At 32.6% G+C, this 13,069-nt stretch overlaps 1 protein-coding gene across 1 annotated transcript; it reads right to left on the bottom strand.

Annotated features, from left to right (window-relative positions):
• Positions 1-4,530: 4,530 nt before the first annotated feature.
• On the bottom strand, positions 4,531-12,999 carry LOC107300717 (aminopeptidase Q; the record flags this gene model as incomplete). The annotated part of the gene is given in 6 exon segments (XM_015830019.1): positions 4,531-5,929; positions 7,936-7,990; positions 8,592-8,732; positions 9,836-10,006; positions 10,462-10,569; positions 12,897-12,999. Coding segments are annotated over 6 exon segments (725 nt in total), but the record flags the coding sequence as incomplete, so codon positions are not given.
• Between the last annotated feature and the right edge of the window lie 70 nt (positions 13,000-13,069).

The raw sequence follows: 13,069 nt of genomic DNA, 5'->3' as shown, positions 1-13,069 counted from the left end.
CTGCTTAGAAAGGGCTATAAAGCACTATGAAGCAGTATATAAGTCTAATGCTATTGCTATTAATTGTAGGTGATGATTTCGAGCGTAAGATTCATGTATCCACTTAAAGAACAGCAAACCCCACTCTCCCTATAGCACTCCAAGGCAAACAGTGTCTTATTTTTAACTGATAGAAAAACCAAATTGTCTCCCTATCATATGCAGATAGCCACCTACTGATTGTAACAAAAATATACACAAACACAAAAGCTCTGGCTTTATTGGAACAAGTTGTTTCTCTGCAAATCACTGTGGACAAAGGTTCTACCTTGGGGGAAAAAAAGCACAGGAATATTTTTGAAACAGCAATTTGTTACCTTTTAAAAGTGCTCAAAAATCTGATAATTGAAAGTAAGCTTTTCCTTTCTATCAGCAGGACTAACCTCAGGAACCACTCCCAATTTTGTGGATCTTGTTATGACTTCTCTCCTTCCTCAATTTAGAAAAATGGAGCCCTTATTTTTTTGTGCAGCGCTACATGTGTAAGGAAATGCAGCCTGGAATGTATTGTATTTCCATACACATTTCATCAACTGTCACCAAAAGGAATTTCACAAACATAAACAAATAAAAAACCTCACATTAAAAAAAAAAACATTCAGCATTTTCAATTGCAAGTTCAGCAAAAAGTAAACGTAATCTACCATTAGGTGTCAGTGTTGTTCTATGGAGTTGAACCATACCACAGTTTACCATTTTTTATATGTTTCGTTTCTGCATGGACTAAATAATTAGGCTCCAACTAGTCTAGCACTTGGAGGGGAAACCACCAAATACTGTAATCCCAGATTTGTGTATTAGAGTAGGACTTCGGACAAAATATCCTAGAAGAAAGTAACAACAAATTGTGTTACTGTCAAGAGAATCCCCTGACTTGATTTGTTTGTTGAATGCGTCATCCCCATCCACAAAGTTGTTCCATTTACACTATAGGAAAGGATCACTTGTGGCCCAACTTTTCATTTCAACTATGTAGAAATTGGTTGCATATTTTAGTTAGGAGGTTAACAATTCCAGCTTTAAGTTCCTTAATAACCCTTGGTCAGAAGCCATCAGGACCTAGTGATTTATTTATGATGTTCAAGATTTGATGAATTCAGCTAACTTGCTTCCAATACAGATAATTATATTGATTGATAACACATCAAAACAATTTCTTCCCAAGGTGGATTAATGAATTTAAAGCAATCTGCCCAAACAGTTGCCTTTCCAAAATGTAGAATGCAGACAGTCATGCTGGCTACAAATTTTCGGAGCTATAACCCAACACATCTGGAGCACATTAGGAAACACTGATTTAAAGCAAACTAGTAACTGTGTACAGCTATTTTATTATAATAATACACATTATTCTGTATCCAGAAATCCACTAAAACTCAAAAACAAAAATCCATTATAACTCCAAGGTTTTGGCTAGCAGCAAGATTGATATACAAGACATGGATCCTGAGATGTGTCTGTGACTATAAAAATAAATAAATCAAGATTGCAATTTCAATTATATGATTGCAGACATCATTTTCCTTTTTGTGATCTCTCCCACCTTGCATCATATAAAGATATTCATTGCAAAATGGGAGAATTATTAGTTATTATTATTTCATTAGCTTAACCTACTATTCCTTGAAATTAGTCTGATCATTATATAATGTAATTATTTGCATTTAAAATATTGCAGATGTGACTTTCAGTATTACAGATATATGCAGCAGCTATATTTATATTTATATTTATCCTTAGATGCTTTGATACTATTCTTTATTTCAGAACTTAAGGATTCAGCTGCATTTTAATTTACATGGCTTTAACAACATATTCTGTAATCAGCTGCTTATTGGAGAAATAAAACTCTTCCCATTGTGATTGATGTCAGGAAGTACAATTTCTGTGGTTGGAGTGATTTGGTAACATTTCATTTCCTATTCCCCAAAGACCGAAACCTGAGACAATGTCCCCAAAGCATCATGCTCCTAGCAACACTAGATAAATAAATCTAGTTTTTACTGTGATTTCTTTCCATATTTTTTATAACATATACAGTAAGTATGCAAACCAGAATCATTTTCACATGAATCAGCCACTAATGTTATTTTGTAAAGCACCTATTTCAAAAGACGTTTGCCTCAAATAGTTTCAAATATTTATCACAATAAAATCTTTTGGATAATGAGTCAATCCATCTTAAAATTGTTAGAATTTTGTATTGTGTGGTTTCCTGTAAAACTTAAAACAGAACTTTCATGTAATGTATAAAAGTTGGAGGTGGCTCCTATATTGTCCTTTCAACATTGGTAAAAAAAATAAACATTGATTCTTAAATTTTTTATATATATATTCCACAATGAATATTCTACATGCATAAAACTACATGTGTAAAACTACATGCATTAAAACTACATGCATGTTAGAATTAAAAATTTCTCTTATGCATAACCTACAATGTTTATTCTTTTTCAGCTAATTATATTCTGTTTCCTTGCTCTACAGAGGAAAATCACACAATAGCTAATATAAATAAGCATGAAATAAATGTTGAATTCCATGAATTCAGTGACAGACAGTAAATAATCATTACTAAAATTAGCATCATCTTAAAGGTCTCTTTTTGAGGTGTAAAATTAAGAATCAGTATGCTGATTCACATTTTCATTTTTTTTTTACAACAAACGAAACATCACTTGAATGGTCTCCTTCAGGTACTTATTGATCAAGTTAGTAATTCTTATTATGTCAAAATTCTTTTTTCAAAACTTACCTAACAAGATTGTTAAAATGCAATAACCAATCTGATAGCGAATTTCTGTTAGAGGTACACTCTGCATAAATTCAACTGTTAGTAGTGGTACATGGTCTGAAATCCTGCTTATTGTCTCTCAGTAGCAATGCTACTTGTTTGCTCACAAACGTAATTGGACACAATGGGCTATGTGACTGTGCTAATTAGTGTACCTACTAGTGCACCTGAGTCACATTTAACCAGGGATTCTGCAAGCAACATGAGAACAGCATCGCTTCATGGGGAAAAAATACTTTAGAATCAAGAACTGCAGTTTTACAATGTTCATGTTTTTTAATTACCATACATTCATGCAGAAGATGAATGTAAGACTTTTAGCACTGATATTTAAGTTTTTAATTTGATTTTCTGATCCAGATGAATTTTTACTTTGCTGGTGATACACAACGCAGTCAAAGCCATCAACTGAATTAAACATTTAAACTTGCAGGAGGTGGGGAAAAAATCCATGAATATGGTTAACTTTACCTTCATCACAATTCCAAGATATTCTATAATAATGGAGAGTTTTTTATATTATTGAGAAACTCCTGAGAATGAAGATTGAGTCTTCACTGACATATTGCAAGGCTTTTTGGGGGAGAAACCCCTGAAGCTGGTGTGGCAAGAGTTGGTACATTCCCAACAACTCTTTGACCCTCTGCCTATGTAATTTTGCTCTGACTGATGAAGTTGCTCAGATTAACAAAGTTTGGTCCAGTTGCCATGATTCATCCTTTAGACACATTATAAAATAGGCTTTTGTAACTTGGCTTTCTTCTAGTGAAATGCTCAGATTTTTATTTGTTTGTTTTATATGTAAAGTTAGTCCATATTTTTAAACAAATTTCCTGAACAGTGATGTCCCAAGTTCAAGATTCTTTAATAAGCATAAAAACAAATAGCTTCTTATTTTGCACTTTTACTGAAATGGCTAATGCCAGCCATTAACTAATTCTAATTGGTGCATTTTTATTGGATATTTCAGTGGTGGCAGAAAAGAAAAGGAGCATAATAGTCACCTATCCATTTGATTTTAAAAATCTAGTATAATCAAAATATTTTTTAAAAAAATCAAAATAATTTAAGCAGGTTATTCTCTTCACTAAAGACAAGCAATTGGAATTTATTTTCTTCCAGCTTTTTCTTCCAGCTATTGCAGAACTATAACTCTCAGTATCCCTCAATAATGGCCAGACGACCAGAGCTTGCTAGTAACTAAGTTTAATTTTAATACTTCAGGTTCCCCACCTAGGGCATCTAGGGCAATTTCAGTAGATTAAGGAATTACTCACATATGTCTTCAGAGAACAAAAACACACACTATGTATGCTACATTACTAAACCTACCTGCTTCAAAGTAAATTATACTTAGAGAATATAATTGGGTACATTATCACATACATATATTTAGATTTGCAGGCTGTGCGTGCTTATTTGGGAAAAAAGCTCACTGAATTCAATGGTATTTATGTCTAACTAACCATGCAGAGGCTTGGATGAGGAGAGTTAAACTCACACGGTTTTTCTTAGCACATGTAGTCAGTCTTTCCTCCGGATTTTAAGGACAAACTGTTCCTGCCTCAGCTATAAAGGATTTCTGAAAATACATTTGCTCAGGAAGAAGGACCCCTAAACAATGTATTTAAAGCAGCATCATAATCATTACTAAAAAAAACCCATAGTTCTAAAACATTTCAATTTCATTTAATCTAAAATTGCCATTATATATAAATTGGCCAATTAAAAAAAATCCAGACATCTAAAGCAGGCAAAGCTTAAAAAAGAAGTTGGTTCAAAATACCATCCATATATTTTATGATCTGAAAACTCAAAATTAGGCACAAAGTACATAAATTTCCTCTGGGCAACATGACATACATTCCAATGATCTAATGATGTTGACTGATTATTTCTGACAGATCTCTCTTGACAAGATTTCATCAGAGAGAAAGAAAAAAAACAACTTTCCCAATTACTGAAAGAATGAGTAGCAAAATCAATGCTCAAGGTATCTTTTTTTATCTCTAGCTTGTAATACTTTCCCTGGATTAGGTGACCAGTACAGCAAGAGAATTTAAGACCACAATAGCAAATAAGTAAATGTGGACCGCTCATATGAACAGAGTCAGCCAGATTCTTTCAGGCCACTCCATTTCCATTTTTATCCCTTCCATTCAGTTTTTCACTGTGATTATGGAGGATGTCCTGCCCTTAGTCCCACTAGAACAGTAACAAGAGAATTCGGGAAGAGAAAATGCTGTGGTTTATGCACTGTGGGAGGTATTACTGTCTTCATTTAAACATCTTGTTGCATACCTTCACTAGAGTCCTTTCTTTGTTCTTTGACTCTTTTACTGAAATCAACAAAGCTTAAGCTCCAAAACTAAAACTTTTAGAAAATTGGCAAAAACAGTGTTTGCATATACAATAGTTTACTTTCGAAAAATATTTAATATATATATTAATATAAAAACATATACTTTTTATAGCTCACTACAGAGAAAAACATTTTCAGGTGATATACTCTTATAATGAAATGTTTATATTTTATTGTCATCATTTTCATTTAAAAAATAAAAAAGCTATAGTTCTGAAAGTGTTTGAGTCCCGTTTCCTAAGGCACATCAGATAACAAAAGAGTCATCTAGCTTCCAGTTCATTTCAAACATAAAAAATTTCCTTTGTTCAATCTCCTTAATATATAATATTCCTTGAAGTTCCTTTTACATAGCATTTGGAAGTGCATTCTTACAGAGGAAGAATTCCACAAAATATGCAAATGTTTTTGTAGAAATTTTGTACTCCTGGGAGAAAACATTATTTATTTAATACCAGTACTTTGCTTTCCACTGAATGATATTTTATTGCTTGCACAGGAAAACAATTTTATGTATACCCAAAATAACCCAGGAAATTTTAATTGCTATGAATATATCCTTTTTTAAAAAAGAAATTTCTCAACTGTCAATTGTCCATATTTTCCTTTAACCACATGATCGTTTTGGTCATTGATTTTTTTCTTTTTTCATTTTCAGATTTTTCTTTCAGCATTATGTCTGTAGCCACTACCTTTTCTTCAGGTTCAAGGGTATTATTAAGCAAAACCTGTATCTAAAATAAAGCAGACAAAGAGTAATAAGGGCAAGTGTTAATCTAAGCAGTGTATTTTATGACATAATTTAACATAATGAAAAGTATATCAGATACCGTAATCCTTTTCTTTATAGAGTAGAAGGAACTGCACACAAACAGATAAATGGAAAGTCAAGTTACTTGCCATTCTTTCAACATTCCAAAAGTCCTTCCAGACCTGGTTATATCACCAAGCTTGGGTCCCAGGAAACAAATAACATCCTAAAATAGGTCCACTCTTCATTCTCCCATGCCTCTGGTTTGTATATCTTTTTAATATCCTTTAATTTTTAATAATGATTGATTTATATTTTGCAATCATTGTATCTACTTAATTGTTTTTATTTGATCATTGTATTCATTGTATTTACATAATTGTTTTTATTTGATTATTATATTGCTTTTCTATGCTCTGGCTGGAAAAACTCAAAGAAGTAGTGCAAGATTGGAAGATGTGGAGAGACCTGGCCCATAGAATCACCAAGAGTCAGACACGACTGAATGGATAACATCGTCATCATCACACAAGTGATTATACAAATCAAATATATAAATGGAAATGCCTTAACTCTTGTTCTTAGTAATTTTGGAAGCAAAGGTAGAGGAGACATTTCACTGGGGAAAGTTCTAACAAGCTTGCTTTCCATTTTCTCCTGCCCTAGCAACCCAAAACTGCTTCTAAATGCCACACAAAGTATAAGGGGATGGGATTTCACATATTAAGTTAGAGAAAAATTCAAATGGGGATATCTTATAGAAATAAAAGTTGCCCACAGAAAGTATCTCCTCTAAGTATTAGATGGAAATTCACACATCCCAGATTTATATACCAGGTATTGGGCTGGTGGTTAAGGCATCAGGCTAGAAATTGAGACCCTTCCTTGGACATAAATAACCGGCTGGATGACCTTGGGACAATCATTCTCTCTCAACCCAAATCACCTCATAGGTTGTGATTGTGGAGAAAATAGGAGGGGAAAAGAGTATTGTGTACATTTGCCACCTTGAATTATTTATAAAAATAATAAATGCAGGATGAAAATCCAATATATAAACTATCAATATAGTAGTAGACTGCAAAATGAACATGTGTTAAGTTTCTTATTGCTATTTAAGAATTGGGAGTAGAATCCAGATCTCAGAAAGTAATTGACCCACTTTATTCTGCCCTGGTCAATTCCCACATGAAATATTGGGTCCTTTTATGGACACTGCAGTCTGAAAAGAACATCAGCAAATTGGAACAAGTTCAGAGGAAGATAATAAGGGGGCTGGAAACAATGAAGAACAATTAACACAACTGCAAGAAGCTGGAGCAGATAATAATAGTTTTCAGATACAAAGAAAGTAACTGATTTGTGTGTTAGCACAAATATCAGGACCACAACCAATGAACTAAAGCTACAGGAAAATAATTTCATTTAAGATCACAGATGGAATTTCTTGACATTAAGAGTCAGCTTGCGTTACAAAGTGAAATGTTTACTTCCAGTGGAAGTCTTCAAATTGAAGCATGGTAGCCAGCTAGCCAATAAATGCTTTAGCAAATTCTGCACTGAGCATGGAATTGCATAGTTGGCTTCTAAAATCTCTTCAATCTCTAAGCTGTTATGATTGTGTTTTATTTATAGATCATTAGATTTTTATCCCACTTTTATTTTGCATCAGCAAACATACAGTAATAGTCCTTCCTCCTCCTATTTTCCCCACAACAACTCTGTAAGGTCACTTGGTCTGAGAGATAATGTATGATCCAAAGTTACCCAGTTGGCTTTCATGTCTAAGGGAGATCTAGAATTCACTATCTACTGAAGACCAGCAACTTAATCACTATACCAAACTGGCTTGTATTTTAGGGTAATATGGCCCCAGCCTGCCATTCAAATGCTAAGTATAGCCTTTGGCATAAAAATAATTGAACTGTTCCATTTCAGGGCAAATACTTTTAGTTACCTTATTATGCTATATTTTCTTATTTTACTTACCATTTGCATTTGAATGTCAGTAGTGATAGTGGTCATAAGAACATTCAGTGTGAACCTGTGACAAAGAGCATTGTTACTTTTTACAAAGGAAAAAATTTGAAAAGATGCTCAGTTTATGCTGTAATATTTTCACCTTTCAGTTTTTATTCAAACTTACTCTGAAATAATAAAATTGAACTGTTAAAACAGGTTGATTTAGGGTTATGTACTTAAGATGGGCAGCTATATAAATTTTCTAAATAATCTATATGGAAAGTTCACACTGCATTTGATCCAATTCTTTCTCAGTAAATCTAGCGAGCCTAAGAACATCTAGATTTCAGCTCATGGAATGCTAATAGAAGAAGAAAAGAATAACACTCTTAGTTTAGAACTGGTTCAGGTTGCGTAGAAAAGAGATTAATAAAAATTACTTCCCAGCTTTCTGTGAATTTACAGTCCCAGTATAAATGGATATATCAAAGATTTTTTTCTGGATTCATACCAGAGTGTTGCTGCTTACAGCAACAGATTTTCTAAAATAAATAAATAAGGGAGCAGTTTTTTTGTTACTTAATGTTGATGTCTAATTCTGTTGTTCATGCATAATGGAATAAAATATTTCAGGACAAATATTCTCCCCCAACCCCAAAGACATGGAACTTGACTGTCATTACCTAATGGGCAGATCTGACCAATTTTCTGATACAAATGTCCATGCTGTCAAATATCCAATCTCATTCTTGACCACATTCTGAATTGCTTCGGCTGTAATAATTGGTAGATTCGTCTCATCATTGTGGATATAATGCAAGTATCTGCACAGAGGTTTATTCACAATAAATCACATTTGTAAGAAGAAAAATCATTTCTAAAATGCTACTAAACATACAATTATAAATGGGATCACTTATAAATAATGGAAAGAATGGGGGGGGGGAATATACAAAGTTACCATTGTTATAGGAATTACAGATACATTTTGATAATGTTATATTTGGAAACTTCAGACAAAGCTTGTATTATGTCTTGAACAACTAAGTGCATGACCCACCAAAGCTTTGATACATTCACAAAGTCATTAAAAATGTTTTTCCTTTCAAAACATATCAACCACTACAGTCACCCCCATTATGGAACAGCGCTGCAGATAGTTTCTTCTAAAAACACAAACAACTGAGGAGATAGACAAGGATCCTGATTTCAGAACTTTTAAAATTATAGTCTAGTGTTTCTCAACCTTGGCCATTTTAAGATGTATGGACTTCGATTGCCAGAATCCTCCAGTCAGCATCCCTAAAGCTCCCAAGGTTGAAAAATACTACTATAGTCAGATTTCTATTTTCAGTCAAACAGTAAGATTCAGTTTTCTGTAAGAAAGACAATCAATAAATGCACAGAAGAATGCAGATAAGACCAATTGTGAGATTTGTTACATGAATTTGTTCATGTTTGTTACATTTGTTACATTTATCTTGGAGATATGATTTTTAAAAATGTTTTGGTTTTGCCAATTTAATCATCTGAAAATAAATTCTTGAAGAGCAAGAAAAGTGCAAAAGTGAGAATTTCCAGGTGTATATAAAGTAACTTTATTCAGAAAAGTGATCTTACTATCAAAGAAATGAACAAAGGAATTTGAAAAATGGAACTCCAACCTTAGCATGCAGCATTTTTTGTAGTTTCGTGTTTTATCAAGAGAAAGGAATGTTAACATAGACACCATTCAACTATTAAGCAAACATTCATGTTTGCAACTATTTTTTTTTAAAAAAAGAATAAATAATTATACAATCATGAACTTAAGGAATCACTGTCCATATCTAGCAAGAAGTGAATGAACTATGTAACGTTGCTATTGCCTCTGGCTTGTGAAATCATGATTTATCTTTTCTGTCAGTGAAAACATTAATTAAATCACCTCTGAAGTAACCACGGCATGCGAGTGCAGCTCAAGGCAAAGAATATATTGGATTTGTATGCATCTTCAGTCTCATTCTTTTTAAAAATTTTCCATAAAAATTCCCATTCTTCCTCATTCCCCATCCAAATGCCATAGCAACAAATAGTTGAGCTAAAACAAACAGGAACCCTGCAATTATAAATGGAACAACCTGTTAATATAAAGAGATGAAACTAGTTATTGTGATTAATATAATCCTAAATAGAGAGCATTCTGTTTTCACGAATACATATTTTCAGTTATTCCAATAGTAGTCATCTAGCATACCCAATCAGACCTTTCTTGCACGAAATAAATTTACTTTCATATGCATTATAAGTTGCATTTTCTATCCCTGTGTGGTGAAAATGATAGAATCCCTAAAGCATGCAATGTTGTTTTTCAGCTTCTATCATATGGTTTATTAGGATTTTATTTAGGATTTATTACTTCTGCTCTGTCTCAATGCTTTGTTTTTGTTTTTCTTCTTTGTACATTTGGTGCTTGTTTTTACAATCACTGTCTAGTATTTACACAGCTTTAGACATGTTTTGTGGGGAAAGAGCAGATTTTATATTAAGGATGAGATGATAAATTCTATTTACTCATGTTTGGAATTGTTCATCCACTCGTTGAAGAATTCAGAAGCTAGGTTTAAACAGTCACGAAGTCCAAACCAGCATGCTGTTCTAAGAATTGCCTCTACATCATGTCTCCAAAAAAAAAGAGAGAGAGAGAGAAAGAAAGAGAAATCTATTAAATACAATGCATTACATCAAAGAATCAATACTATTTAATGCATAGTTTTTAGCACCTGGGCTTGTTTGCAAGGTCATATTTGTAGTGCGTCTTCTCTGGTCTTGACTGAATAAATAATTGGGAAAATTGATGAGTTAATATCTCTACCTTTCATCATGAAAGTGGACTTTATTGATTTTTCCTCCTTCGTTAATTTTTTATTTATTTTTTTGTTATGACAAAAATACAGACATTGTCAAAGAAAAGGAAAAATACAAAGTGCTTTTTTAAAAAGTTAAAATAGTATTTTATCATAATTATCTTTGTGTTTTGTTTTTCTTTTTTGTCATTTTAAAAGCAACACAAAATAAATAAAACATTAATTTTTTGGTATGATCAGTTCTGTTTTGTTTTGTAGTGTGTTTTTATTCCTTACTTTATTGTAAGCCACTCAGACTCAGTTTGGACTCAGGTACATGTAAATTGAATTAAATAAATATTATGATATACACTGTTTATTTACATGATTAATCATCCATTTATACAAACAAGGATCAGAAACACAATAAAAGAGCTCTTAATAAGGAAAGAGAGTAAAAGGATTCAATCACTGCAACATAGTAACACACTATTACACACAGTTCAACACACACACACACATATATACACAGCTGTAAGATATAAACAGTGGGTGGCCCTGGGACTAAATGCTCTTTGCTCTGCCTGAACCTCTCTCCAACCCTTACTGACAAGTATAATTTCCTGCCATTTTGACACAAGGAAAAGATACATTTGGTTAAAAGAACAAAGATATCTCTAATCCTGCAAAATTAAAAAGAAAAAAACTCCACCAAAAATCTGGAAGGGGGATCTATAAATTACTGATTCCGCCTATGTGTACAATTCTGATTTTTTTTTAAAAAAGTGTCAGCCTCTGCCCATCAAAAAATCTATTAACCCCATTACACTTGGATAGACAGCTTTTGTTGAAAATGTTATATGGACAATGCTTCTTTAAAATGCATGTTTTTACAATGTTCTACACTTACTAAATTTGAGAAGAAAGTAGTGGATTATATAAATATGACTGTGACAAAAGTTAAAATTTGCAGAAGACAATATTTTCTTGACTTTCATACATATTATGTGGAATTCGACAACTGGACAATGTAAGTGGATTCTTTATGCCTTACTATGGCCAAAAGACTGATATTGCAGCATTGGAATGATAAATCTATGGCCCCATTTATTCAGTGGGTTGAAGACCTGATTACACTTGTCATCTCTGAGTGGATTGCCCATAGATGTATACCTTGTATGGAGAACTTTATTTGTATAATGAAATCTGGAACTCATTTATACAAACACAATAGTTTAAACACAAAAGATAGTTTATACTAATGTATTAGAAATAAATATACATGTACTTCAATAATGCCTACATTAAATAAGAATATATAGAATTGTAACTGTTATAATGATATATGAGGGCAATTCAGAAATAAACCTCCCTTTGCTTATCAATGACAGGCACTCGCAGATACAGAACTTTTATTATACACATAAGAAAATTACAACATTACATTGCTTTTCGACATAATCGCCATTCAAATTGAGGCACTTGTCATAACATCTTACAATGTTTGAAATTCCTTAGTAGTAGTTGCTCGACACCAAATCAGGGCTATTGGGGGGTGGTGATCAAAAACACCCCAACGGAACTGCTTCAAAAGTTCTTGGGTGCGTTTAGTGGTGTGTGGGCAAGCATTACTGTGAACCAACACCACTACAACAATGTAATGTTGTAGTTTTCTAATGTGTATAATAAAAGTTCTGTATCTACGAGTGTCTGTCATTGATAACCAAATGGAGGTTTATTTCCAAATTGCCCTCGTATTATACTTCGGGGGGGGAGGTTTCTTTCATTTATTTTAAAGGAGCTTTTTATGCACTGTTTTTTTTTGAGAATATATTATTCTGCATTATTTTTATGTTTTATTCCTTTTCTTTTTCTGTTATTATTTTAAAAGCACTAAAATAAAAGAAATGTTAATCCCTGATTTAAGCATGAACTAAAAACATGTTTGAAGACAATTTGATGACAACACTATGTGGCTATTTTCTAAAAAATAAGAGAGCGGTGTGTAAGGTATTATACAGGAAATATTTAGTATGAAGTATATAAATTATATTTATTTGAACATATTAATTGGAAAGGAATTTCTCCAATACCAGTGAAACTCATTATTACTTTGTATTTAACAACAATTTCTTCGATATTTTAATCATATTTAAGACTTACTTGATGAATGGCTTCATATCCAATGCTTTAGGACTCTCACGAAGAAGATTTGCGTAGTGGTGATATATTGGTGTTATTCGTGGTAGTAAGTATTGCTTTAAAAATAAAGACATCATTGTTTTATAATTGGGAAAAGACACTGATTCTTGACCAGTGACAAATCAAATCCTCAA

This window comes from Protobothrops mucrosquamatus, unplaced genomic scaffold (genome assembly GCF_001527695.2).
Source record: "Protobothrops mucrosquamatus isolate PMUCROS unplaced genomic scaffold, P.Mucros_1.0 scaffold8118, whole genome shotgun sequence".
NCBI classification, from domain to species: Eukaryota; Metazoa; Chordata; class Lepidosauria; order Squamata; family Viperidae; genus Protobothrops; species Protobothrops mucrosquamatus.
Note: the sequence above shows the minus strand (reverse complement) of the source record. Positions and strands in the feature narration are given on the sequence as shown.